Genomic DNA, 25,234 nt, shown 5'->3' on the forward strand with positions numbered 1-25,234 from the left:
ATCCTGCTGGTGAGGACCGCCTCTTTTTCTTGCCCTGAGGCATTTTTGCACTTTTTAAGCACTTTTCAGGAGCTAATATCCAGGAGTACCTCACTGATTGGTGGTCCACAAAGGAATGAATTATTTAATTCTTAAATTCCTCAATTCTTAAATTCTTAAATTCTTAAATTCTTAAATTCTTAAATTCTTAAATTCTTAAATTCTTAAATTCTTAAATTCTAAAATTCTTAAATTCTTAAATTCTTAAATTCCTTAATTCTTAAATTCTTAAATTCTTAAATTCTTAAATTCTTAAATTCTTAAATTCTTAAATTCTTAAATTCTTAAATTCTTAAATTCTTAAATTCTTAAATTGAAGCTTAATTTGTTAAACATTTTAAGGGGGAATGATGCAATTCTGGATGAAGATAATCACTATATGAATTTGAGGAAGGCACCAATCACCTAAAGGTGGATTAAGCAATGTTTTTTTACTCATCACTTATTTTTATTAGGACCTCTTAGGTGCTGCGATCACGTTAGGGGAAATCCATAAACCATGTGGACACGTTAGGGGGGTTGGAATCACTATATGAATGTGAGGAAGGCACCAACCACCTAAACTGCCGTTCTACGCATAATTGTCCCATGTCAGTTTTTGACGATTTTGACTTTATGCCATTTTTAAGTTTAGTCTGATGTGTACTTTAAGAAAAACACATAAAATCTGGTACTTTGTTCGGAAACTCATCAAAAACAACACCAAGTCTGTTTGTCCCATCGTTGAACTTCTACGCATAATTGTCCCACCAAGTATTTTCTTACACGGAATCATTAGTTTTACTAAGCATTATGCCTTGTTTACCTATTGTATAGCAAGAGGATCACAAATAAGGGTGATATACTGCTAACTGGGGCGATTAGGGACACATAGGGTGAATAAGAACCCACGGGACAATTATGCGTAGAAACACGGAAATCGGTCGAAAAATTTCAATCGCATTTGTCTCAGTTGCACTTTTTTGAACATGGGACAATTATGCGTAGAACGGCAGTAAAGGTGGATTAAGTAATGTTTTTAAAATTAAAGTTAGCCTTAGAATTATCAAAACAGTTCCAACTGTCAAAATGCCCTTTTCTCGTGTTGCTCCAGACTTCGAGCCAAACATTTCATTAGGGCACAAAACCAAAAACCGCGATTCGAGAAAATCGCTTGCAAAAAGTGCACAACTTGTTTCAATTCCTTTCTAAAAAAGAAGCTTGACTGATGGTATTTTTACTTATGATACGATAAAACACATCATTATCCTCAACTCTGCTTGAATGCTTCTTAATTTATGTTAATTTTCCCAATAAAACTCATAATTTAAAAAAAAACAGCAGCCGCGGAGCCGTATTAAATATTGTATTCGAGGAAGTTTTGACATAGGACTATGTCTCTACTTACTATATTGGGGGGCCAGTTCAGAAATTCGATCCAAAGCGTCACTTTTAAGCGTTAAAAAAGGGGACATTTTGAACGCTTATATCTTTTTCCCTGTGAATCAATCCAGACGATTGGACCACCAATCGAAAGAGGAAGACTTCAGCTATTGTTTGACTACATAGATAGTTTGACTAAACATAGTTAAAGCACTTAAAACATGCAATCAAAATGAGTAATTTTTCAGTACAAATCGGACAGATGACCAATCAGAGCGAGCGTATGCATTCGAGACCGCGCCCCTTTTGTGCCGTTCTCCGGCTGTGCCGCTATTTAAGCAGAAAATTTCACAGAGCAAGACACTTTGGAACGAGCACTCGAACTGTGCACGTCGGGCCGGCGCGGAGCAGCAGCAGCAGCAGCAGCGGCCAATAGAAGAAGAAGACCAGCAACCAGAAGGAAGAACCACCGGCAGCAGAAGGAGGAAATTTGAGCGAAGCGGACATCGTTGAAGTCACTATGATGCGACGGTTCTCATGAAAAATGGCCAATTCGACAGTGATGGAAAAAACTTGGAGTGGCCGGTGCCCTCGAAGCAGGTTCCCCCGGGGCCTGGGGGGACATTTACAGAACCATACGAGTTGTGGCAATATGGGTATCGAAATTCATGGTTTTTGATACTTAACATAATAATGGCCATTTCGACAGTAGTGGCCACAACCTGGAGTGGCCGCTGCCCTCAAAGAAGGTTCCCCCGGGGCCTGGGAGGACATTTACAGAACGAGTTGTTGCAATATGGGTATCAAAATTCATGGTTTTTGATACTGTACATGAAAATTGACATTCTGATCGTAGTGGCCACAACCTGGAGTTGCTGGTGCCCTCATGGAAGGTTCACCTTGGGAGAACATTTATGACAGTTTTGCCGACAAATCTATGAAACAAAATAAAATAATCTTATTCCAGATTTCACTAGCAATCCAAAAACACATTCAAATTGTTTTGTCCTATGTCTTTCGGTTATGTCTCTGACATACCATCTTGAACTTTTTTTCTGCAGAAATCCATGGTGAAACGTATACCAAACTTTGTTTTGAAGTGAATTAGTGTTAAGAATGTATGAATAGTTCACTTTATAACATAGAAAGTTCCTTATCCACGCAAAACTAACGAAAAAGAAAAGGGCCCAATTGAACTTTTTTGTCTGGTTTGGAGTGAACATTGTTATGTGCCCTTTTGTGTTTTTGATTTTTTCAATAGAAAATTGTTTGCTATCAATCTGATTCTTGGAGGGCATGTAGGGAGTGTCCTAATGAATGGAATAGTGGAATAATCCCTAATGTTTACGTTTTGGTTTTGTGCCCTAATGAAATGTTTGGCTCGACTTGTTCTATAGACTAGCACTCTAAATTACCTTGACAGGGCCAAATTGCTGGCCCCGCAAACAAACAAACCGGTTTTTGGTGATTTAAACACTCTGCCAAAAGAGGGACCGAAAAACACAGCTGATTGAAGGAATATTATGCAATGCCCCAAAAGCCACAACCACAACAATCATAATAAGCTCACCAGAACAGCAAAAGCAAACTCAACCACACTTTAGTGAATGTTTGTTCGAGCGCGGCATGACTTTTGGAGGCCACGTGCACGTTTCCCATCCGATTTGATATTTTCGGTGGCACTGACTCTGCCGACTGGAGGGGAGTTTCTTTACTTTCGAAAGTGAACAACGACCACCAAGCCGATGACAACCTTCAACTGTGTTTTTATAGATGTGTGTATTATAGTTTTGTGACCACCATCGCCATTTAGCAGGTTCTCCGGCGGCCACACGAGTTAAGGTCAACCACTGCCTCTGTCTCTGTGTACTGTTGTCGACTGGGCTGTGTTGTTTTGTTTTGTTTTGTGTTTGTATCTTTGTTTAATTATTCGTTTCTCAGACAAGTTCGAGGCTTTTGGATCAAGCTTGGAGCTGCACTTTGGTGTTGTTGTTTTGATCCAACAGCTGAATGGAAAAGTTTTAATTAGTAGTGTAGGGGAGAGTGGGGAGACTTGATCCCCGGGGAGACTTGATCCCAAGCCTGTATCTCGTCAGCATGTGGGTAAAATAATTAGCTTTGTTCTAAAAAATTGTGCGAAATTGACTAAAACTCATTAAAGAAAACAAAGAAAAAAATTAAAAAATGTCTAGATTGAGTTACACACATTTTTCTAAGAAGTGCTGCAAAAAACTTCCAAGAGATCTTTTTTCTTTGTTTTAATAAGTATAGAAAACACTAAAAATTATTCAAAAAATATTTTTATACATGAATTGATTGATAAACATATCAACTCCAAACCCCTTACGCATTTGACGTTAAATTTATCGTCATACTATTTTAACAATCAGTTGCTTAAAAAAGTGCGTTTAGGAGACTTGATCCCTGCATTTTTACAGTCACTGGAATCAGCCTCAAGATTAATTAATTGAGCTGGGTTTTCATACATAGTTTCCTTTAGTATAGTTGTACATAACTTACTGCAGTTTGAACCATTTTTCAAAAGTTTTGTAAACAAAAATTACCAGCTTTTGTAAACATGCTCAATTTTGGTCTAAAAAGAAAATTTTAAGTTTTTAATTATTTTGCATGCATAACTTGTTATATTTTGAACAAAAACGTACAGGTTTAATGTGAAATTGCTGTAACTTATAGAAAATTAAAAGTTTGGATGAATAAGAAACATTTTGCTTAAGATTTATTAAAAATGTTGAAAGGGGGATCAAATTACCCCCAACATTTTGAAAATGCCGGTTTAAAATATTTTTTTAAAACGCTTGGCATGATTCGAAGAGTTCATCTGGTGAAATACCCTTATCAGCCAAACATAGTTGAATGTTTAAGCTTTCAATTCATGCAAAAAGTTTATAGTTTTGTGAGAAATTGACAGAGTTATGTGCGATACAAAAAAAGGGGATCAAGTCTCCCCACTCTCCCCTACCTGTACTACAGGCTGTTTCAAATTCGACTACAAGGCCGTTCGTGAAACCACGCAGACATTTTTTTTAAATTATAAACTTTAAATTTATCTGACTCTTCATATTTCATTAATAATGATTTTACATAAAAAAATATAAACGAAAAGTTAATCAAAACAAAACTTGGACAGCAGAGCAATTCTCTGAAAACAAAATTGGTAGCTGTCCATACAAAAATGGTACGTGAAAACTCAATACAGTCGACTCTCTGGCTGTCGATCTTCTCGATATCAATATTGCTCCATCTATCGATGAATTCTTCAGTCCCTTCAAACTGCATACTTCGATTGACTTTATTCATCGATATTTTCTCTTGCTTGAAGGATCTCTTCCTCGACGGTCCCTTGGATTCTGTTTGCTTTAAAAATCTCTTCCGGTTGTCAATATTGTCACTATCTCATGGCTTGCATAGACATTTTTCTTTGCGAAACGAAGCTTTGAAGAGTGTTTGACATTAGTTTGTTTTTGTTTGCTGGACGTTGCCATGATTCTCTCCCATAGCTGGGTACCAAGAAAAACATATTTTCAATCGAGTCTTCATTTTGCATCGTTCTGTAAACTGATGATTCTCTTCCTCGACGGTCCCTTGGATATTGACAACCAGAGAGCCGACTGTAATATGTTTTCTTTGAAGGAATGTCAATTATATGTGGTTTTAAACCAAAAAAAAAAGAGAAAAAATACGTTTTATTAAAAAAAATGCAGGAAATTTCATAATTTTCATTTCCTTACATTGAAAATTCGCTAACACTTGCGATTTTTTATTTAAATTGAAAAAATGCTACTTTTTGAAAAGAAAAGTCACAGAAAAATGATTATATCTGGAGTTTTTTTTTAAGGTCCAGTAAACCAAATTTCCAGTTTGGGGTATAAAAAACATCCAAAAACTGAAAATTTGGTTTATTGGACCTTTAAAAAAACTCCAAATATATTGAAAACGGTGCCCTTTTTTCAAAATTTTACTGCCATAAAAAAAAATAAAACTTGTGTTTTTTTTGGAAATCATTATATTTGCATAAAGGCATCATTAGTGCGGTGCTTGTGGTGCTTGGATGCACAGTCCTGTTTTTTTCGTGCTAAATTTCTCTTTTGTGTCGCGGTGTAAAGTGATTCTATTTTCAGGACCTTCATTTGGACATTCTTTTGCTATTTCACTAGTAAAAATAGAACTTTTGAACAAAAAACTTAATTTCTAGATTATTTTTTCCAGAGCAGCAAAACATTGCCTTCAATTTGCCTGTACAATGTTTGTGGGATGTTATTGTGCCTCCCACAATTGTGGAACACCTGAATTTAACTGATATTTTCACAAAAAAGTTATCAGATCGATCATGTATAAAACTTGAGTTTAATTGGTTTCAGTGTGCGAAATCATTATTTTGTAAAAAAAAGATGTACTGCTGGAGAGAAAAAAAAGTTTGTTAACATCGTAAGATAAAAGTGTTCCGAATTTGTTGATTTCAAGGGTCAATGTTTTTCTTTAAAAAATGATATAAAACGTAAAAAATAAACATGTGCACTCATTTAAAAAAATGAAAAACTGCGACTATTTTCAAAAAAAGTCACCTAAAAATGGATTTAACTTGTAAACGGTGCACTTTACCTAAATTTCACTAAAGTACTTTTTGATTGCAAATTTGATTTTACATCGAAACATGAAGTTAAAAAAAAATTGCGACCAATATTTCGATTTTTTGAAAAAAAATCAGTATTGATTCAAAAATTCATAACTCGCTCAAAGATTTTTTGCATAACCTGGAAATTTCTGAAAAGTTGGCATTTGATGTTCTCTAAAACATGTCAAAAAATAAAAAAAATAAATTAAAAATAGTGTTTTTTACAAATCAAGTTTTAGGACAAAAAGTTAATTAAAAAATCACGAAAATTTTTTTTACCGTGTATCATTTTTTTCCAGTCGATCGATCAAAAAATTCCTTCAAAAGATACCGATTTTTGAATTTTTATACATCATTTATATATAGACAGCTGCCAAATTTGTATGGAAAATTATATGGACAAAGTAATTATGCAAAATGGCTTCTTTGGGCATACCGAAGGCACCAAAAAAGTTTCAGCCGGATTGAAAAAATCAAAAATTAAATTTGAAGAAAAAAGACCGATTTCCTAGAGAATTGCTCATCTTGAAAACGAAGCCCTTTATCAAAAAATCTATAAAGTACTTTTCGATTGCAAATTCAGATATACATTTTAAAGTCAGGACATTTTTTTTGTATAGAATTTGGATGTTTTCCAAAAATCACTATTTTTTTCCAAAAAAAAACATAACTTGGTGGCAGATTTCTTGACCATACTTCTCTATGGTTCAAAAGTTGGGAAATTGAGTTTTTGTGAAAAAAAAGTTAATTAATCTAAGGCGCACCCTTTAAGTGACAAAACAAATCTGCAATGATATATGTTTGATCGTAAATTTTTTTCCCCCAAAAATCAAACTTTTACGAATAACCTTGAAAAAGGGATTGTCTATACTGTTAAGGCTACCAACTGTACGGATTTTTTCCTTACCATACGGATTTTCGACCCTTATCGCGGATTTTTAACAGGCCGGAATTTTTGTAGGGAATTTTTCGCATACTACGGATTTTTACAGAATTTTAACAACTTTTTAAACATTGGATTGCTTTTTTTTATTTGGTCAAAGCTTGTGTAACTAAACATTTTTATTTATATTTTACTGTTAGTTTAATTTGAAAAGGGAGAGTTTTCCGGGTTTTCCTTAATTTAAACTTGATTATCAATAAGTCTAGAGTTTTTTTAAAAGGTCCTATAAACTATTGTCTTTCATATGTTGATAAAACCTTTAAAAAAATCTCGAATTGTTCTTTTAGAAATTCCTTACTGAATATATTTGTCCATTAAAAGATCCAAAGGCCATAAAAAACTTGTGAAAACCTTTGAACATTTGAATTAACAAATCTGGAGTTTTTTTTTTAAGTCCTATAAACTTTTGTGTTTAACGTGTCATAGGACCTTTTCAATATTTTTGGATATATGTTCCTTAAAACACTTAGAACGATATTATTCGTTAATGCAAACTTGACATTTCGTAAACTTTTAAACTTTTAACAAAAAAATAAGAACATAATGTGTTGATTCAAATCACGGTTTATTGTATGAATACTTTTAAACGTGCAAGTCATAAGCACTCTGATAGCATTTTGTGAAATTTGTTAGCTGTAAAAACGACACAGTTTAATTTAATTTATATCAATAATTCCTTGACAGTTTTGTTATACCATGCTGTCATATCGGCATAGTGTACGGATTTTTGCTCAGCAAGAGTTTGTAGCCTTATCTATACTATAATCAAAGCAATGATCCTGATGGGTTGAAACTACGATTTGTGAATTCACCGTGTCTCACTGATGACTACTCTATCCTACATCTCTTAAGAGACCATGTCCTGAAATGCCCGCAATTTGATTAATTTGTCTACATCCCAAAACTATGATGGAAACAGATTCTTGTCGGGAACAGTAAAATCGATACGTTTATAGCACATTAGCAAAAGTAAAATAACATCATCAATGATGTTTTGATCCAAAACCCTAAACACGCAGATACCAGTTGAAGAAAAACAACATCGAAAAGCCTTCCTTTCCTACTTCGCATCGCTCGTAAGCTCCCTCCCCACTAATCCTCCAATGAAGCGCTATCAACGCAACGCAATAACAAACAAAACGGAATCCGCCCAAGAACACTGTGATGGCAAGGTCTTGTTCATTTGCGCGTCCCCCCTCAAGAAAGCAACGAGTTGTCCGAAAGGACTTTGGACCGGCTTTATTTACGTCATTAGCTGAAGTGGCGGCCACGGGACCCGGCAAAATATTCACAACCGAACCGGCAAACCACCACCAACACCAACGTGGATTCGTATGTAACCCTCCTCCTTCTTCCCCAAGAAGACGACGATGGACAAGTGCAAACGGCAAAAGTCGACGGAAAATGCGCCGTACAAAAATAAAAACACACACACATCGCAACGGGGGAGGCGTTAGTGTTGGTCGTTGAGAGACCGGTTGTTCAGAGATGAAATTCTGTTGAGTTAGGTTGTTGATATTGTTGTTAGTATGCCGTTGATTGGATGCTGACCTAGTGGCATTCGCCATCATAACCAACACCAGTTAGAGCGGACACGATTTGAATGATGTTTGTTGTGATCTGCACAAAGGTGACTTGAAATATTATCCAAAACATGTAGTATTTCTTCAATAGGGTTAAAGATGGTTCAACCTAGGACCGAACAGCAGTTGGTTCAAAGTTAAAACCTAAATCTAGTTATTTCCTGTAGTTGATACCTACATACAGTGTCAACACCATACTTAAGAACTAAGCGTTGATTGCAACTCGTTAAAGTAGCTCGGTCAATTATCTCCAACCCTTGCCGGCAACCCTTCGTGATTCGGATTACCCGTAGCGTATAGAATAATCAACCTTTGAACCTGAGAAAAAATGAGCGGACACGACATGCCAACTTCATGGCTCTGAGCGTAATGCTCACTGAACGCATTTCAATTACAAGCTAATCTGACTGTGTAAATAGCAGGGCAGTAGTGAGTGTGTGAGTTTAAGTTGCACATGACCCAAGCCATCAGCACTAACCTAGATTGGGTTTATTTATACCCTAGATTTATGAGACGTTTGTTTGTCGTCGCTGGCTGGTTTAGAAAATGGTTTTGGGAATTGTTCTTTTCGCGATAAGGGTTGGGATTGCTGCGTAATATTTTAATTGTTACATGGAGTAGTTAGTAACTTTAGTTTTTTTTCTTTCTTCTTTTTCTAGGTAAGCATATCAAATCGGAAATATTGAGGTCCATTGGACAAGGTAAACTATACAGTAATAAACATAGTACTTTTCATAACTTTGATTTGCTAAATAAAAGAGTACCCATCTGATGAAGGACAGGAAAAATGAAAATTTGAAGGACACTTGGTTGGATCACTTACGAAATTTCGACTTTGTGATTGCTGACAGAACACTTCAATCGTGAGTTTACAACTTTTTATCAGGTTAAGGAGGTAACTTTAAGATAGAAAACGGAGTTAAGTGTGATTGAGATGACACAGACAATCGGAAGTAGTTTTGGTCTCGATACATTGAATATTGTACAATTTAAGGCCGGTTTGGTTTGTTCATGTGATTTGAGTGGAAAACAAGTGGATTTTGCGCGTGTGGATTTTCGAAGGCGGCTGAGTTTATTTGAAGAAAAGTTAAGTTCATAGGGGGAGGGCGGTTTTCTGCTTTTAAAGCACCGACACAAGATTGAAGTGCCCCACGAAAGTCGACGTCGCTGTCATCTTCATCGCTGCAATTTGGTGAGTTCGTTTCATGCTTTTGTCTTTTTGTAATTTTTCATTTCATTTTTGTTGTATCGCTGTTTAGATTCGATTGTGAGAAGTGGGACCTCGCGGTTACTTTGCATCGTGTCTTTCGGAGCCTTTTATTTGATATTTTATTTTTCAGTCCTTCTTTTATCATCGTTGATCGGAAGGCACGTCGCCGGTTTAGTTCGTTCGTTTTTTTTTTCGTGTCCTGTTTTCTTTTTGTTTAAATTCGTTGATCGTAATAATTTGAGTTGGAAAAGAGTCGCGCGATTGAAAAGTTTTTTTGTCGGCTTCGTTTCGGGCGCGTTTTTAGAGGTGATATGGGATAATTGCGGGAGAGGAAGAATCCCGAATGTTCATGCTGACATTTAGGATACACCTTTAGCGCGCGTTTTTGATTTTTTTGATTCGATTACCTCGCGGTTACTCTGCAACGTATTTTTTCGGAGCTTTTGTTTTTTGATTTTTTGTCATAAGTCCTTCTTTTATCATCGTTGATTTGAAGGCACGCCGCCTTTTTAGTTCGTTTAAGTTATTGTTTTAATTTCATTACAATCGGTTACGTGGTGTCCTGTTTTCTTTTCTATCGATTTAATGAAGAGTAGCGTCATTTATTACTATTTTTTGAAATTTGCTCGCGTTATCTAAATTGTACAAACAGTAAAAATATACTAATAAGTCCAGCCCATAGCACTACTGTTCGGTTGGCACGCGTTCGATTAAAAAAACTTTTTAAATAATCAATTATTTATCTTTCCGCAGCCGGCTGCCTAAGATTTAAAATTTTCAACCGATAAACAAAATGCTCATGGTCACATCACTGCCACTCGTGAATCCTGACCTCATACCCATCTACTAACCCCTCAAAACTCATGTGATACTTTGTCGGAGAAGCAGTCGATTGGGCGGTCTCTATCACTCAAGTATCGGACTAACATTCCCATCCACTTCCCCGTGACTCTACCACTGGTCGTGGCCGGCGCCGGTATTGATCAGCATGATAGGGGCCTTTGAGAAGTTGCGAAGCGAGGAAAGATAGCACCCACTTATCTTCCACGGCTCGTGGATGTAACTTCTGGAGGTCCTGGTCAATAACGGAGTAGCAACTGCGGGTGGGCACCTATGCTTATGCTTATGCTTATGCTTATGCTGACAGAACACTTCAATCGTCTTCACCACGATAACTTGATTTTGACGTTCTACTTTCGTTCGTTTCACAAACAAACGAATGGGTGCTACGCAAAGTCACGCACACAGTCATTGACTTTTCTCTAAAAATACATTCGCTCAGAGAACGGTCGTTCGACATTCTACCGAGATTCCGATCATCTCTCCCATGATCGCATCCATATGACTTCTGTCACCACGCAGCAAACACAAGGAAGAGAGAGACGAGACGAAACGAGAGAAAGAGCACGTTGTCTCGTTCGGGCGGCTGCTTGAGTGGTGCTCTTTTTTCGTTCGTTTCGTCTTTGTGTTTACGTTCACCGACCGTGAGTACAAATAGTGATAGGTCGTTTTTGGACATTACACCTGCAAGTGTAGTAGTGAAATCCGACGAATAATCCCGATGATGATTTTTTCAGTTTCCTTTTGCCGTTTTTTCGTGCACACGTCAAAAGATTTTCTTTTGATGAAGATTCTTCCATCGCTGGTCAGCGATAAAATTTCGTTTTCGGAAATGATTGCTGACAGAAAGTTCTATCAAATATCGAGTAGTCCCATTCTGTTGCAGATCTCTTCAATATTAATTAATGTAATATTTGGCCATGAAATGTTAGTCTTAATTCAACAATTTTCTAAGTATTTTTCTCGGAGTGATATTTTTTTTTAACTATTGTTTCATTCTAAACAAAATTAAACCCGATTGCAACATTTTTGGACGCAAAAATGAAAAAAAGAACGGATTTTGGGAAATTGAAGTTTTGGCTCAACTACATCTACAGTTTTTTCAAAGACCCCTGATACAAATTTTATTTAATGTTTTTTGTGAAACCCAAGAAACCCCCACCCCCCCCCCTTTCCTCCTCTTCAAAATTGTTCTGAAAAAATAACAATTAAAAAATTTAAAATGCACTCCTCTGCGTTAAGAATCACTCCTCTGAGCAATTCTCTCAGATTTCGGTCATTCGATTTTTTTGTATTTTTTAATCCGACTTAAACTTTTTGGTGCCTTCGCATCATTAGTTTGTCCATATAATTTTCCATACAAATTTGGCAGCTGGCCATACAAAAATGATGTATAAAAATTCAAAAATCTGTATATTTTGAAGGAATTTTTGATCGATTTGGTGTCTTCGGCAAAGTTGTGGGTATGGATATGGACTACACTGAAAAAAAATGATACACGTTAAAAAAATTCTGGTGATTTTTTATTTAACTTTTTGTCACTAAAACTGGATTTGCAAATAAACACTATTTTTAATTTTTTTTATTTTTTGATATGTTTTAGAGGACATCAATTGCCAACTTTTCAGAAATCTCCAGGTTATGCAAAAAATCTTTGACCGAGTTATAAATTTTTTAATCAATACTGATTTTTTTCAAAAAATCGAAATATTGCTCGTAAAAATTTTTCAACTTCATTTTTCGATGTAAAACCAATTTTCAATCAAAAAGTACTTTAGTGAAATTTTGATAAAGTTTTCAAGTTAAATCAATTTTTAGGTGACTTTTTTGAAAATAGTCGCAGTTTTTTATTTTTTTAAATTAGTTCACATGTTTGTCCACTTTTTGAAAAAATATTTTTGAAAAGCTGAGAAAATTTTCTATATTTTGCTTTTTTGAACTTTGTTGATACGACCCTTAGTTGCTGAGATATTGCCATGCAAGTGTTTAAAAACAGGAAAATTGATGTTTTCTAAGTCTCACCCTAACAGCCCACTATTTTCTAATGTCGATATCTTAGCAACTAATGATCCGATTTACAATGTTAAAAGTTGAAACATTCGTGAAATTTTCCGATCTCTTCGAAAAAAATATTTTAAAAATTTTTAAACCAAGACTAACATTTCAAAAGGGCGTAATATTGATTTTTTTTACGACCAATATTTCGATTTTTTTTAAAATCAGTATTGATTAAAAAAATTATAATACCGTCAAAGATTTTTTGCACAACTTAGAAATTTCTGAAAAGTTGGCATTTAATGTCCTCTAAAACATATCAAAAAATTAAAAATAGTGTTTTTTTTGCAAATCAAGTTTTAGTGACAAAAAGTTAAATAAAAAATCATCAAAAAAAATTTATCGTGTATCATTTTTTTCAGTGTAGTCCATATCCATACCTACAACTTTGCCCAAGACACCAAATCGATCAAAAAATTCCTCCAAAAGATACAGATTTTTGAATTTTCATACATCATTTTTGTATGGACAGCTGCCAAATTTGTATGGAAAATTATATGGAGAATCTAATGATGCAAAATGGCTTTTTTGGGCATACCGAAGGCACCAAAAAAGTTTCAGTCGGATTAAAAAATACAAAAATTAAAATTCCAAAAAAAGACCGATTTCGTGGAGAATTGCTCAAATTAGAATGGGCCTGTAAAATTAAAAAAATGCATTTTTTCAATATTTCATCATTACCATTTTGGCCAATTCTAAATCTAAATTTTCAACGAAGATGTCGTTTTCTTCAAAAGCGGTGTCTTTATATTATTAACAAAAAGTCTGCAATTTTTTTAAATCGGTAAATTCCCAATTTGTCAAAGTCCCTTTGATACCAAATTTCCATCTCATCACCGTTTCAGGCTGCAAATTAATGAAAAACACCTCTTTTTTAGCATGTTTAAAAATGGAAGGGGTCGTACCGCCCCTCCGTCACGAGATATCAAAAAACGGACCTCGGATTCGTGATCAGGGACAAAAGTCACCCCTTAGGACAAAGTTTCATGCAAATCGAAGAGGGGTCGGGGCAATTGCGTGTGAGTTGGCGGAGAATTACCTTATGTTATGCTCTTTGGTCCCGAGACCTTCAAAAGAGCATTTTAAGTTTTCATTTGACCTTTTCAAATGTTAGGCTAGATATTTGAAACATTTAAATATTTTTCCTTAAAAGTCTGTCTACAACTTTTTCGTTTGCGCTCAAGACAGCTAATATCAGTTGTGGTTTTTGCAAAAATCAACGAAAATTGCAATTTTTCGGACCACCCTAACACGGCGTATGTCACCCTAATGCCCAAACAAAAAAATACGGGTCTAATTATTTCTGCCAAGGAACCCCCAGAACAATTTTGAACCCGATCGGAGAACTTTTTTTTCGAATCATGCTGTTTTCGTGGGGAATTGCTGAAGAAGATTACCTGACGGCGTGCCTTCCGATCTGGGATTATATGGAAAGGACTTCTTTGTGCAATGTATTCTTATAAACCATATAGAACTGCAATATTTAACACCCCGTAATTTGATAATAAGTCTTTCAGCCAACGATATGTGTTAAAACCAAAAAAAGATTGAAGAATGGATTCTTGCATGTTTTGGTGATCAACATAAAAATCGGCTTTGAAAAGCTTGACTAAATTTTAACTTGTAGCATAGACAAATCTTCAAAAGGTTAAATTGTCTATGAAAAAGGAAAAAAGTTTGAGAAACCTTGTCAATGCGTCATTGGGTGATTACATTTTCCACCGGACATAATTTGTCACGACTTGGCTAGAAAAAGTCCTTAAACTTAGAAAATCACCCGCAGTAGAAATCCAGCAGTGCAGTGGCCGGGGACTTTTCACGGTTAGGTGAATTACTCAAGGTCCACGTCGATAGGTCAACTCGGAACTGCGACGACTACCAAGCACTAGCCAAAGCAGTACTAATTCAACTCTAGTCGCACAAATACACACACTCTCGTTCAGCTGGTTTCGGCGTAGACAACGACGACGACGACGAGAACATACCTCCTCCTGTTGCTTTGTACAAACTCGAACGCGGCGGCGGTCCTCCTCAGTCGAGTATTGTTGTCGGTGCAGTGCGGTCGTAACTCCGGGTTGTGCTCAACTATTAGACGCATTCCTGAACCACCACGTGCTGCTAACTTGTGCAGTTGTGTGCGTGCGTGCATCAGAGTGCACGAATTTTCCGCTCGACTTTTCCGCCACAGAGTGCCAGAGATCAGCGACCTTTTCCCGAGTGGCAAAGTGTGTGCAAACAGATCGCGTGTTCTTAATGAGAAGCGAAGTGAGGAGAAACCTGCGGCTGAAGACCAACAGCTGACGTGATTGCATGTGTGAATTTTTGAATCCCCAGCTCATCGAAGACAACGAGAGTTTCCAAGAAGCTTTGAAAAATTCACTTTAGTGCGTCAAATCGCTCAATTGTGTAATCGGTACTGCTTGGTGTGAAAAGTGTAAGTTCCAAACGGAAATCGAAACTTGAAAACCAGAAATCGTTCAACGAGCACAGAGTAGTTAAGGGGCGGTGTGCCCTTGTACTCCTTTACCTGAGTCGAAGAACAACCAGTTCTGTTCAAGTTGGTGAAACGCACTTTGAATCGATGAGGTGGTGACCTCCAAGACTTGTGTTAAGGGCAGGCCGGGGGCAAGGGGGTACACGAAGACCGGGAAGAACCGTAAACTTGTGTGAACGGTGGAAGTCTCGGTACAAAGATCAACCTCTAGCAAGTGAGCAAGTGATGAATGTGGTGGAACAACGAGATCTGAGACTGAGAGTGTGTGTTGAGATTGTTGGACTTTTTTATAGGCGCGTTGCACTGAATGGAGTTTGAGCAACCTCATCATGCTAATCATGGAGAGCACAAAACAGGCAGAAGAATTGGCTTGAGCTACTCAACTTGTGGAGTCTAACAAAGAACGATATATTTTACGAAGCAGATCGCAAAAAAAATCGTTTTTGCTGACATAAAATAGACTTGGAAACGGATACCCTCAATATTATGTAAAAATGGGCTTTTATGTTGAAAAATTGTTTTCAAAATACAAAGCATTATCAAACTCTTTTAACACATTTGTCCAGATTCGATCAAACGAAATTCTCGGAAAAACTTCGGAACAAAATAAATCCATTTGTAGATTTTATGAGTTCCATGGAAAAAATCGGATATCCGAACATCGGTAACCAAACTTTTTTTTAGTTTTGGACCACCGACCAGATCACAAAAAAAAACTTAGCCAAACTCTGAAAAATTTGAAAAAATTAAGAAATATATAAATATTGAAATAACAAGCCATAGTTTCAGCATTTGTATGAAAAAGGCTTTTAAGTTCAGTTGTTTTGCAATCATTAATTTTCATAAGGATAAGGATTTGACGAAAACAAAAATGTTAACGCAAAAAAAAACTTAATCATTGAGAATTTTCAAAAAATCAAAAAAAATTAAATTAACTCAAACATGCTAAAAGTGATTCTAAACGCATTTTAAATTGATTTCAGTTGATTGTACTTACATGTCCATTGAAATTTGGAAGTTTTTTTGAAAAAATAATAATAATTTTTTGCCCCCTGGTTTACGGGCCAACTTTGAAGGGGAGGGTTTATCCATTTCTAGAGCTTTTTTTTTTTAAAAAAAAAGGGTTTAATAAGCTATTGTGTTTTATATGTTTATAGGACCTAATAAAAAAAAGTCTAGATTTGTAGATTTTATAAGTTCCATAAAAATTTCGGATAATCGAACTTCTGTAACCAAACTTATTTTTTTTATTTAGGATCGCCGACCAGGTCAAAAAAGAAAACTTAGCCAAACTTTTAAAAAATTGAAATAAAAACAAATATAAATATTTAAATAACAAGCCATAGTTTCAGCATTTGTATGTGAAAAGGCTTTAAAAATGCATTTTACAGTAGTTCAGTTGTTTTGCAATCATTAAATTTAGCGAAAAAAAATTAATCATCGAGAATTTTCAAAAACAAATCAAAAGATTTTCAAATTAACTCAAACATGCTTAAAGTGGTTCTAAACGCAGGGAAACGCATTTTAAATTGATTTCAGCTGATTGCACTTAATTTTCCATTGGAATTTGGAAGTTTTTTGAAAAAATTTATCCCCTGATTTACGGGCCAACTTTGAAGGGAAGGGAAGGGTTAGAGAGACACAAAAACTTTAAATAAAATGTGTACTAGCCTAAGCATTAAGTAATTTTCAAATTGAAAAAAAAAGAAATCTAAAATTCTCCAATTCGTAAAATTTAAATTCTTGGTATCTTTTTTTTTTGAAGCAATCTTGAATTTTTGAATTCTTAAAAATTGAGCATTTTTTCCAATTTAAATTTTCATTTGTACAATTTCTAGAATTTTTAATTTTATAATGTTTTGACAATTTTCATTTTAAATTTAAAATCAGGGGGCAAAAAAAAATTTTTTTTTTCAAAAAACTTCAAAATTTCAATTGAAATTTATATGCAATCGGCTGAAAACTAATAAAAATGCATTCACCTTCGTTTAGAATCATTTTTAGAATGTTTGGGTTGATTTAAAAATTACCTGAATTTTTGAAAGTTTTCGATGGTTATTATCGCGAAAAGTTTTTTTTTTTTCGTTAAAATTTTTGTTTTCGTCATAACATATATTTTTTGAAAACGAATGTTTGCAAAACAACTGAACTTGTGTAAAATGCATTTTTAAACAGTTTTTGCATTTAAATGTTGAGTCTACGGCTTGTTATTTCAAAATGTATATATTTTTTTTAATATAAAAAAAACGAAACTATTGGCACTACGCCCCCCGGGGCATGGCCTTCCTCTAACGTGGGATTTCTGCTCCAGCGCCTCTGACGAGACAGGAGAAACCGGGACCGACGTTTTACTTCACCATCCGATAGAAGCTCAGTGGATAAGGCGGGAATCGAACCCGCGTCTCATAGCATCAACGGGATCGGCAGCCGAAGCCGCTACCCCTGCGCCACGAGACCCAATAATATTTTAATATGTTAAGATTTTTAATCAGCATCGAGCATCTTAATTTTAAAACTTTTGTTTTTTTTGCTGGCACCATGAAAGAAAATGCCACAGAAAAATCTTTTTGTAGCCTTTTTACCGTTTTTTCAAATGGAGTTTTGCGTTCCTTTAGAGCTCCGTACTATCCTTAAAGCAAAATCAGGTTGAACGGAAAAAAATTTGTTAAGTGTCTACAGTATCCAAGGAATTTGTTGTTTTCAAATCCAAAATTGTCAAACTTACGGATGCAATAATCTGATCGTAAAAATATCCAAATTTTGTTTTAAATAATTTTGCAGACAGTACTTTAGAAGATAAATTAAAATAATTACTTCGATAGTACTCGAAGTGTAATGTGTAACAAAAATCTTGTTGCTAAATGCTCTAGTTGATGTGCACTGTTAAATGTTTTGAAAATTAATTATTTTAACATAAACTCTTGTTTTAGGCTTGAAAAATGTGTAGAAAACATTGGTTCATTGGAAAACCCGATTTTAGTTATATTTTCATGCTTAAAAGCTCTCAAGAAGAACTTCTTAAAAGCTCTTTGAGTGCAATTAAGGGTTCTTAACCTATATCTCAGTTGGGTTTCAAAATAATCTCTCTGTGTCTTCGGGAGCCTTAAAGACAAGCTTAATTATCGTATTCTAATCACTGACACAACATGCTGGGTATCTTCTACGTGAAATGCCAAACAAGTTCTTCTAAAAGAGGAGTAAGAGCGGATGCATATCTGATTATAAGTCAACCTTTCTGCCGTATAATGCATTTAACAAAACTTTTCTGTTCTGTTTTCTGGTTGTTGAGACAATACATTTTAATTTTCATAATTCAACTGCAAAAAATACATGGTACAGAAAAAAATAAAGATTAACTTTGAACTTTTACCATGAAACAAAACAAAAGAAGTATCTTAAAAAAAAAGTTTATTTTATAGCACGATTATTATTTATTTATCGACAATGAATGTTAAGTTTAAGTTTTCAGTTATCGGCAAAATCGCCACCGGCATCAAACGAAAGCGAAAACGAGAAAACGCAGAAAAAATGCCGACTCGAAGGCCATTTGCCATGGTCGCATGCGTTCAAACCAGCTCTGAGTACTCTGAGCTGAGCTGGTTCAACTCCACACAAACATTAACACCATAAGCAACGCAATGGCCTTTGCCGTGAAAATCGCTCGCGTGCGTGTGAAGATCAAGGCCGTTTGCGCTAATTTGCGCCAATAATTTGACGTGTGGTTCACTTTCTTGGTTAGGTTTTTGTTTTCATTTCCGTTCCGTTCCGAAGCCGGCCGCTGACGTTCGCCGGGAGTGGTGGTCTTTTATATGGTCGTTTGTGTGTGGACTGGAGAAGAACGTTATTTACGCGCCGCAGATGATTGTTTATTTTCATTGAATCACGTTTGAAGAGGCTCACGTGCACCTGTTATCAGTAGTAGGAATGCCGAAGGATGCACTTGACGCTTAATCAATGGCGCTTGTTGTAAAAAAAAATAATGTGTTTATCTGGCAAAATAAATGAAAAAAAAGATCTCTGAAATGCCAAAGTTGCGTCTTTCAATTACAAGAATTGTGGTACCCAAACATGTTTAGGGCATCGCTTAAATTTTAAAGTTATCGCATTTTTAGTAAAAAAAATATTTTTGTCATTTTCCTGATCTCGCGCGTGGCGCGTCGAAAAATTCAGTTTTAATTTTCAAAAAATTATATCTCTGAAACGTACGGTTCGACATCGCCAATTTTTTGATATATTATGTGAAATTTTCCGAGGGATCCGATAAAAATATTTTCAAACATAGGATCTTTGGTCCAGACTCGGTCAAAACACCATTTTAATTTTTCATATGACTTTTTCAAATGTTTGGCTGTCTTTTTTCGGATTTTAACTCTCTACAACCCAATTGAATTGAAAAATCACCGAAAATCAATTTTTCAACCAATTTTTGATCTTTGAAAGCATTTGAAAGAAGAACTTTTAAAATTTTAAAAAATTTCAGGGTTGGAAGTTTAACTTGTTTTATGTGACTTTGCCAATGATTTTAAAAATGTTATCGTTGACCCCTAAACTTTGGCAGTGTTTTTACTAACATTTCCTATATTTTGAGTAAAAACAACTATGCAGTAATTTTTGAAGTGTCCCAGACTATGCATCTACGCCTTTTTTAATCTAAATGATAGTGGTGCCTTTTTATACCAGAAAATGTGAAAAATAAGCAAAAAATTGAAAAAGTGACTTTAAAAAACTTGAAAAAATAAGATAGGCAAAATCTAATGATAGGAAGTAGTAGAATAGGCCAAATAGTACCAAAAACAAACAAATTAATCAAGATAAATGCAAAATGAAATACTTAAAATTAATCAAGAAAAACATAAAACAAGAGAAGTAAAGTTTTTCGTAGAACAAAAATTGCTCAAAATGACCTCCTGAACAAGGTAAAAATAGAAAAAATCGAAAAAAATGGGCTGTAGAGGGTTAACTTATTTTTCCTTGAAAGGCAAACTAATCATTTTTTTGCGTCCAAATCAGCTAAAATCGGTGCACGGTTAGCACGGAACTGATTTTTTTGAAAAAATGTCCTTTTTGCGAAAACTGACGCAAATGGTCGTTTTCGGGGCCACCCTAGCAGGGTTTAGGTCACCCTAACGACCAAACAAAAAAAAAATACGGGTCTTATTATTTCGGCTAAGGAACCCCCCGAATTTTTTTAGCCCGATTGGAGAACTTTTTTCGGTTAAGGCCCTTCTCAAATGAAATTGCTGATATAATAAGGAGGAAGCAGTAAAAAAAGTTTTTATGTAATGAAAGAAAACATTTAATAGAATATAAAATATTTACGAATAAATACAACAAATTTTTTCAAAACTTAAAACAATGTGAGAAAAGTGATGTAAATCAATTCCAATATTCCTCATTTGTTAAAGCACGAAAAAGTATGCCAAAACCATCAAAATTATAATATAATTTTCGATTTTCGTCCACATTTCTTCATCATCATCATGCCACCATCATGTCGAAACTACAGTTTGAACAAGGGCAGCAATTTTTAGAGTTATAGAACCTTCAAAAATGGAAATCGATTTTATTTATTTTTGTTCTGCTGTATTTTGTATAACCATAATCAATAACAATACAAAAATTCAACTGAAAAGTGTTAAATGCCGTTCTACGCATAATTGTCCCATGTTCAAAAAAAGGGCAACTGAGAAAAACGCGATTTAAATTTTTCGATCGATTTCTGTGTTTCTACGCATAATTGTCCCGTGGGTCCCTATTCGCCCTATATGTCCCCTGATCACCCCGGTTAACATTGTATCACCCTTAATTATAATCCTCTTGTAGGTGAACATGTAAACAAGATAAAATGCTTCGTAAAACTCATGATTTTGCGATAGAAAATACTTGGTGGGACAATTATGCGTAGAAGTACAACGATGGGACAAACAGACTTGGTTTTGTTTTCAATGATTTTCTGAACAAAGCACTAGATTTTATGTGTTTTTCTGAAAGTATACATAAAACTCAACTTAAAAATGATAAAAAGTCAGAAGCGTCTAAAAATGACATGGGACAATTATGCGTAGAACGGCAGTTAAATACTATAAATGAACGTTAATTTATATTTAAGTTATTTCTAAAATTCAAGGTGCAATATCTCTGAAACGCTCACTCCATACCACTTTATCGACCAGCAGAAGTGTCGCTAAAAGCACTTCTTCTAGTTTCTCGATCGCCCTGTTTGCATTTTGTGCAAGTGCATCAGCGACACAAGCAACAATTGAAAAAAACACTCATTTACTCCAGGCCAGTGTCAAAAGGTTAACTATTAATCACAGTTTGTTGACTTGCCGTTTAACGGTTTGACGCGCAGTAGCGCTATTTGATTGCGGTTTTGAAACAAATATTTTGCTTAATTTAAAAAAGGGGTTTGATCTGTATACATTTTTGCAGTCCTAATAGGGATAATAGCTTTTTAAAAACAAATGTTTTTTTTAATGTAATCGCACAGCGGTAATTTAAAAGTTTAATCACTTATATTATTTAAGTAAAACGTATTCAAGCCTTTGTGTTTAACATAGAAAATCCAAGACGTAAAATACCCCTCCTAAGGAGAAACCGGTTAAGCCGCAGCTGACAGACACAGTCATGAACAGTGATTGTCACATACCCAGCAGCAGTAGTACCGTTTTCGGTGAAGTACAGAATCACCAGTCCGGCTGTTAACAGTTAAGCAGTGACAAGTCGTTTGCCTTCAGCACGGATAAACTGTTTTTACGGGAAAAATGTCTTGTTTTATGGAAAGAGTGAATTACCCTTCTATTTGGTATTTCATTAATCGTTTTATGAGGGAATTTTCCGTAAGGATGTAAGTATTTTGTTTGTCAGAATCCATAATAAAAGTATTTACTCTGATGACACAGCAAATTGTTATATTATTTTTCCTGATAACAAAATTTTATTTTTGGAATCCTACCACAATGTTGCCTTAAGACTCTTTACCCTCTGAACATTTTAATCCCTTCCTCGTGGGACTTCTTCGGATTATCAATCAACCTTATCTTATCTCGAGTCCAACCCGGAATACTTTCGGGTCCGATTACCAAAAAAAAAACAGTCTTCTCAATGAACTCAAAACGCGCCGTTCAATGACCCAGTTTGTCACCGATTACATTACAAACAGAATAATCTCATTACCACCACCTCGTTTCTAATCTCCTATTCCAGACGACGACTTGCCCCTGCCGGTAACCATCTGACGACGTCGAGCGCGGCCGGGCCATGGCTGAAGCCCATTCAGCTGTCGCGTTCTCGTTCTCCATCACCCACGAGGGATGGCACCTGAACTACGACCGGGAGGTGCTGAACCTGGTCTGGGAGTCCGGCCTCCGGTCCTGGAAGAAGCGGCTCGCGCGGTTTCGGGTAAGTTTTAAATTATGTAACACCTCGTTGCATAAGGTTGGAAATTTTTCCTGCAATTGATTTTGCTTTGATTAGCATAAATTTCTATTGTCATGTTTTTTGAACCATTGAAAAGATAGGGGCCATCCATAAACACTTTTTTTAATGCCTGTCTGAATTTTTTGTCAATAGAATTTGAGGCATTGATTAGAATGTACGACATTCGGTTCATATTTAACGATACATCATGTCCCGGGTGGAAACACATTTTCATTATTATTTTACTCTAGTTCATTCATTAAACCCTATTAACCTGTAAACAGCTTGATGTACACTCATAGAAGAAAAAACATCTGAAAAAATAAATAAATAGAATTGTAGTGGTTTTACCTTGTAATAGCTGATGTGCATCGTCTTCTAATTCAATTCAATTCAATTAGTTTTTAATAGTAGATAATGAATTTACAATGTCGTATTATTATAACCTAATACAGTTTTGCATTTCCATTCAACTATGATTTATACTATAGTTCATTTTGATGTTATTGGATATTCTTACCAGGGATGCCAAGTTAGCAGAGCATAGCAGCATAGCATAACGGATCTGCACCACGCTGTAGGGGGTGCCACAATTGTCAATTCAATATTCTTAGACAATTTGATTGCTGCCCGGTACAACCAATAATATCTAAGAACGTAAATTTCCACACTGTGCTCTGAGGCTACGGCCATACAGTCCTGTGCGGATTTGGGAGGGATTTTTTTTTGTTGTTCACTAGTGGCAAAAGTGCAGGGAACCCATGCGACTTTTAAATGAGAACGGAATATTTTTGGGAGCTTTGGAATGGGTGTTAGAGGAATTTCATCGGGCCGATGGAAATGGTTGAATGCGTATTACATGATTTGGATGTTTGTAAGTGTAAATGTGAGTCTGTAGTGTATTATCTAGTAAGCATATAGTTTTGTAATAAGGCTGGTACAAATATTTTTAAAAGTTTTTGTCCCCCCTTCAAAATTGGCCCGAAAAATCAGGGGGCAAAAAAAATATTTTACAATAAACTTAAAAATTTCAATGAAAATTCAAGTGCAACCAACTGAAATCAAATTAAAATACATTCTCCTGCGTTTAAAATCATTTTTAGCATGTTTGGGTTTATTAAAAAATCTTAAGATTTTTTGAAATTTTTCGATGAAAAATCTTTTTATTTCGATACAATTTTTGTTTTTGTCAGATCTTAGATTTTTTGAAAACTAATGATTGCAAAACAACTGAACTAGTGTAAAATGCATTTTAAAACACTTTTTTTCATTTAAATGTGAAGACTATGGCTTGTTATTTAAATTTTTATATTTTTTTATTTTTTTGCCCCCTTGACCTCGGCCAGGGCCGATTGACAAAAACTTTTTTAAATATTTGCATCGGCCTAATGTAATAAATAATAAATATATTAAATAAAGTATATAGAATAAATATAAAAAATATGATAAATATAATTAGGCTTAGTGATTTTTCACGCTCTAAAATTGCAAATTTCACGGGGACCTTTATTTTAGAACATCAAATTTCACGCAAATTTCGCGGAACGTGAAAAAAGTTAAAATAACTCTGAAAATCTTATGTTTAAATCACAGAAACAACTTTTTATGCTCCATTATTTATTATTATTCAATAAACTAAAAAATCATTACTAAATTTGATCGAGACACGAAAAAAATTCTAATAATTTTCAAAAAAGTTTCCACCTGGTTTATGGATGGTTTCTATTTGTATTTTGAAACAAAATACAGGGCATACGTATTCTCATTTATTGAACTGTTTTTTTTAATATCCAACTAAGGATGCCCCCCCCCCTTCCTTCATAGTTGGCCTGAATAATCAGAAGGCAAAAAAATATATTTTTTCGAAAAACTTCAAAATGTTAATGAAAATTAAAGTTTAATCAACTTAAAACCAGTTTAAATCGCATTTTCCCGCGTTTATAATCATATTCAGCATGTTTGAACTCCTTTGAAAACATTTTAAATTTTCATGAAATACCAATGTACAGTCCCACAAAAAGTTTTTTTGCGAAAAAAAAATTCCGTCAATACCTCGATATTTTCAAAACGAATGATTGGAAAGCAACTGTACGCCTTTAAAATGCATTTTAAAACACTTTTCTCATCCAAATGTTGAAACATAGGCTTGTAATTTCAATTTTTATTTTATTTTTTTGACCCCCCTCCCCCCTCGACTTTGGTCAGTGCCGAGCAACATAAACTTCAAAAAATATTTGCAGCGGCCTAATAAAGCTAAAAAGTTTTCGCTGATTCGCTTCTGTTTTATAATTTTACATGTTTATTTCATTTGTTATCAAAGCAAGATTTCACAATGTTGTCCAGCCAAAATGAGTAAAATGATTTGAATTGTCTGCGACATTTAGCACAATAAAAAATATTTTTAAGGTTTTCATCTCCCTTTTCAAAATTTAAATTTTTAAGCAAGTGGCAAAACTTGTATAATTTGAAACGAAATCGAAATTTAAAGAATTTTTTTTTCAATTATTAAAGGAATCATCCACCCAAATAATCAAATACCGTTACTAAAAAAATCTGAAATGTGATGTCATAGAAAAAAAAACTCTTCATGTTATTTAAAGAAAAAAAGCTAGTTTCTTTTGAAAGTTTATCTTTGAATAAAATATCCGTAAAAAAA

General features: G+C 34.9%; 1 protein-coding gene across 4 annotated transcripts in view; it reads left to right on the forward strand.

Annotated features, from left to right (window-relative positions):
- Positions 1–25,234, forward strand: part of LOC6037121 (carnitine O-palmitoyltransferase 1, liver isoform) — a 66,032-nt gene that overhangs the window by 14,763 nt on the left and 26,035 nt on the right. For 3 of the 4 annotated variants that reach the window (XM_038251722.1, XM_038251721.1, XM_038251719.1), the window contains exon 2: positions 22,366–22,560. In XM_038251722.1, coding sequence (XP_038107650.1) covers positions 22,420–22,560 — 141 coding nt within the window. In that variant the 5' untranslated portion in view covers positions 22,366–22,419. Of the gene's footprint in view, positions 1–14,683; positions 15,100–22,365; positions 22,561–25,234 lie in introns of those variants that run through there. The other variant, XM_038251720.1, reaches the window with a different exon arrangement.

This window comes from Culex quinquefasciatus, chromosome 2, assembly GCF_015732765.1.
Source record: "Culex quinquefasciatus strain JHB chromosome 2, VPISU_Cqui_1.0_pri_paternal, whole genome shotgun sequence".
In the NCBI taxonomy this organism is placed as follows: Eukaryota; Metazoa; Arthropoda; class Insecta; order Diptera; family Culicidae; genus Culex; species Culex quinquefasciatus.